Source organism: Photinus pyralis, unplaced genomic scaffold (genome assembly GCF_008802855.1).
Source record: "Photinus pyralis isolate 1611_PpyrPB1 unplaced genomic scaffold, Ppyr1.3 Ppyr1.4_LG4, whole genome shotgun sequence".
Classification (NCBI taxonomy): domain Eukaryota; kingdom Metazoa; phylum Arthropoda; class Insecta; order Coleoptera; family Lampyridae; genus Photinus; species Photinus pyralis.
Genome location: NW_022170511.1, coordinates 4,718,610 through 4,722,966, shown reverse-complemented (window position 1 = coordinate 4,722,966; position 4,357 = coordinate 4,718,610). Strand labels below are relative to the sequence as shown.

General features: G+C 38.6%; 1 protein-coding gene across 1 annotated transcript; it reads right to left on the bottom strand.

Annotated features, from left to right (window-relative positions):
* Positions 1–564: 564 nt before the first annotated feature.
* Positions 565–1,671, bottom strand: LOC116168002. The gene has a single exon (XM_031483639.1). It carries the CDS (start codon positions 1,669–1,671, stop codon positions 565–567), a length of 1,107 nt encoding a protein of 368 aa, XP_031339499.1.
* Between the last annotated feature and the right edge of the window lie 2,686 nt (positions 1,672–4,357).

Genomic DNA, 4,357 nt, shown 5'->3' with positions numbered 1-4,357 from the left:
GAAATTATAAGTTTCGTGCATGAAATTTTAGTTTCCACGAGTGACACTTCTCAAAGTGGCAGGAAAAGGAATCCGGTAAAGATCAGACTACTTATCCTGCCGCTTTGCATGTCACATTTGAAATGTTTAATGACTCCTGTCATCACTGACATTGATATTAATCAAAGTTCTATATGAAAATTGAAATTTTATACCAAAAAGGACGATTTCGTGTAATATTTAATACAAAACTCACCAGTAAAATGACACTACTATATAATGTGTAATTTTCCAGACTTTTATGTAAATAACTACTCTTTATTCTAGGGGTATGTGAAACACACCCCGTATAATAAAAACTAATCGAACTGCAATACGTTAATATATTAAGAATTTTCAGGTGCAAGTCTAAATTCTACTAGCCAACTTGATGCAACTAGGTGGTGAAATTGTCTTCCCATACGTATATAAAAAAATTTTTTTTTTCTTTCCAAGGCGTCGACATCTTGGTCATTGGCCTTTTTTTTTTATTACTTATACCGCCATCGCCAATCATCACTTCTCTAGGCATGTATAATATGCTACTTAAATCATGTTGAATAAGTTATTTCCTTTCAGAAAATCTAGCACTCCTCTTATTCTCGTAGGCTCCCGCAAGTTCTGCTGTAGGTCTGGTGATATTTGCAGCGCTGTTCTTGTTTGGACAAAATTTGGACACGTACATACGATATGGACGACCATTATCCGTTCACCACATTGACACATGGGAGGAGGTTCTCCGCGAAGTATATAAGCATGGGTGAGTCCAGTATGTCCTATCCGCAGCCTTTGTATTTTCACGCGTTCGGTTCGCGTTAGCGTAAGTGGCGGAATCCATTTCGCCGTCCTTCCCACGGCCAGCCTCAGGGCTGCTTTAAGATCCGTGGGTCTTAGGTCCTTGACATCTACTCGGGTTCCTCTTGTTGCACGTTTTGCTGCCGCATCAACCAGTTCATTTCCGTGTATTCCTACATGACTGGGTATCCACGCAAATTCCACTACCTTACCGGACTTCGTAACATTTGTGTACATTGCTTGTATTCTCTGAATAAGAGGGTCACGGGAAAAAATGTCCCGTATCCCGGCCATAACACTGAGGCTATCGCAAACAATCAGAAACACGTGCCCTCTATTTATTAGACAATACAGCAGAGCCTGCCACAATGCATACAGTTCTGCTCCGTATACAGTTGTCATAGGCGGAAGTGTCCACTCGTGCGACCTGTATTCCACGTATACAGCGCATCCTACTCCTGATTCTGTGCGTGATCCATCAGTGTAGATGATGGTTGAGTTCCGATGCTCCTCCAGAAAGGCAAGAAAGTTGCTTCTGTATATTGTTACTGGGGTATCTTCTTTAACGTATTCCGCCAGTTTTAAGAAGATTTTCATTTTCGGGATCATCCAAGGCGGAACTTCGCCTTGTCCAAATGGTAACACGGGCGGCATATTAACTGCCATCGCAGCGAATAGTTCGTGGGCTCGAACACCGGCAGGTCTAGTAATTGTGGGCCTCTCCAGAAAACCGCGTATTCCGGAAAACAAAAGTTTATAGTTGGGATGATCCGGTTGCGCCCGGATTCCCGCTACATATCCACTTAGGATTTTGTCGCGTCTGTGAGACAGTGGGAGGAAACCTGCCTCGGAAAGCATTATATGTATGGGACTGGTGCGAAAAGCTCCAATAGAGTATCTTATTCCCGCATGGTGGAGATGGTTCAGTCTGGCTAAGGTTGACTTACGCGCTGAAGAGTAGGCTACACAGCCATATTCCATCTTGGATAGTAACAGGGAGTGGTGCATTTGTAGTAAGGTGTCTGGATCAGCCCCCCATTTGGTACCCGCAAGCACCTTAAATATGTTAAGGACCAATCTACATTTATCTACTACGCCCTCTATATGTTCTCTCCATCTTAGTTGATCATCAAAGATGAGACCCAGGAAACGAACAGATCTTGAGACAGGTATGGGTCGATCCTTATAAAATTAAATAGCGCTTGTGTATTAAATACCGTTCAATAGTTTGTAATTAAATCAACACACTACGATATACATATAAACAGGCTAGTAACAACAAAGTGTAATACAACGGAGAGTGGCAATACTCCAACGCGGTAGAACAATTGTTGATAAATACTTTTAATGGTTGTGCACCAGGAGTTCTAGATGCGTTCTGGTCATGGCTTTCAATCCCAATAAAATTGCTCTTATTTTAATTACAATGACCCGCTTCATTTACTCATCCCGAACATAGACACAGTATACATATTAACATTTCTAATCCCGACTATTTTTTAAAGTTTTTAATTCTCTGTTAGCGTCCTCACGGTTAATAAAAAAGTCAACTTAGGTTATGAATAAATGAACTCTGAGTCTAGTCGTATTTCAAATCCTCGCGCTACTACGCGAGCCTTGCGTCTGCTCCATCAGCTTGAAATGTGTTTCGCAGAACGAATCTGAGAATCAGGTCTGTCCACCACTTGCCATCTTTCTTCCTTAATAAGAGATTTTATATGTTTCCACTCTTTAGAATCAAGACCCAATAGGACCTTAGAAGTGAAAGTGCTGCTTTCTCCGGGCGTACATTGCATGGGCGTCGTCGAACTCGCATCCCCTCGATTAATCCTCAAATTGTCTCGACTTTCGATGCCAACTCGGGTGTTTTTATAGCTTTGTGACAAGCTATATACAATATCATGAATAGCGAGTGAATTATCATCAATCGTAACGTTTCTGCTAGCTTGTCAACAGAATCAAAGAATTCACGCAAGAGGTGACGTTCGTCATTTTCAGATTTTTTAACAGCGAAGCTTTTCGTGCAGGGCCTATTGACTGAAACGTATCCTCAAGTTTTGTCCACAATTCCCGTGAAGTCAGTGATTTTGTTGCATTAGTACCTAAACATTTTAGACATTTTGATTTACTGTATTACAACTTCCCTATGCACGTTAATTTGACGATTGACGCATTGACGACAAAATCATCACGGCAATTTGGCTGCATTTGCAAAAGTAGAGCGTTGCATCTGGGTTATTTTGTCGTAATTATATAATAATAATAACTTTACTGCTCAACAACAAAACGCAATTAGAGGACTTAACAATGTACATTACGGTGTATCCTGCAATTCAATAAAGTGTATTCAACAGTAAGTGCATTTCAAACAGTTTAATTTAATTGCACTCACTTTATAAAAAATGACATTACGGGAGTCAATATTAGGTATAATTCTAATATATAATTTAAATATAGTCGTAGCAAATGCCTAAATAATTTTTAAAAAATTTGTTATCGGTGGAGCTTTTCTAGAAAAAGTCCTTATTCTGCAATTTTAAATGTTTAATAATAAACAGTTTAGTTCACATTATTTATGCACATTCGCACGTTGGAATTGTAATAATTTGCAATCTTGTAGGTGTTAGTTCTGAAAATAATGGTACGCAGAAAAATCATCAACTAATTAATTAAATATCTGGCTATCAAGCATTACCGGATTGAAACCCTAGAAATGCTGCATATCTGTAGTAATTTGCCACATCTTCTTCAGTAGTTCCGGAAACTCGGCCCTTTTTGGAACTCTCTTCCTTATTGCGAGGCATGCATATGGCTTGTCGTACGAAGATATCTAGAAATAAAATTAATAAAGAATTGCAGTCACGCTAATTAATTGAGCAACTATCGAAATAAGAATCAAAGGTGCTTACAGACACATCAGCTAAGGCAAGATAAGAGCCTATTTTACTTTATCCGACATACAAACCACACGAAGATAGGATAAAAACCCATTTTACTTTAGTAAGGATAAGAACCGCTTAAGGTAATATGTCCAACGCGTTTGAAAATCACTTTCCTAATTGCATTTGGAAATACTTTCTGATTCCTGTTAGTATGCGACTGTGTACAGACGAGTTAACACGTTTTATTATCAACCTCCCACCATCTCCTTAAGTTCACTCGATTATAGTGATATTATTATATTATTTCGCGGGTGAATATTGAAAAGAAAAGGATTTTCAAACAAGAAGTAGGGAGAACGTTATATGTAAATGCAGAACTTTTTTTTTGTTTTGTTTGTTTGAAAGCTTTGCTTTTACTTCTTTGTAAAATTTTAAATGCATAATTTGTCATTTTTTAATACTCAAATTTCCCGGTAGTTACTTTTTCCTTCAGTTTTTAACCTGAGTGTCGTTTCGATGGCGGCGCCCACCCACACCGTACCTTTACCTAATAATTACGTTTTATAAAATCTATTCACGACTAATTAAATGAAAGCCTGTCAAGAACATTTTTAAACTTGTCAGCTTTAATTATTTTCCCCTAAGTAGAAAGTAACTCAGGT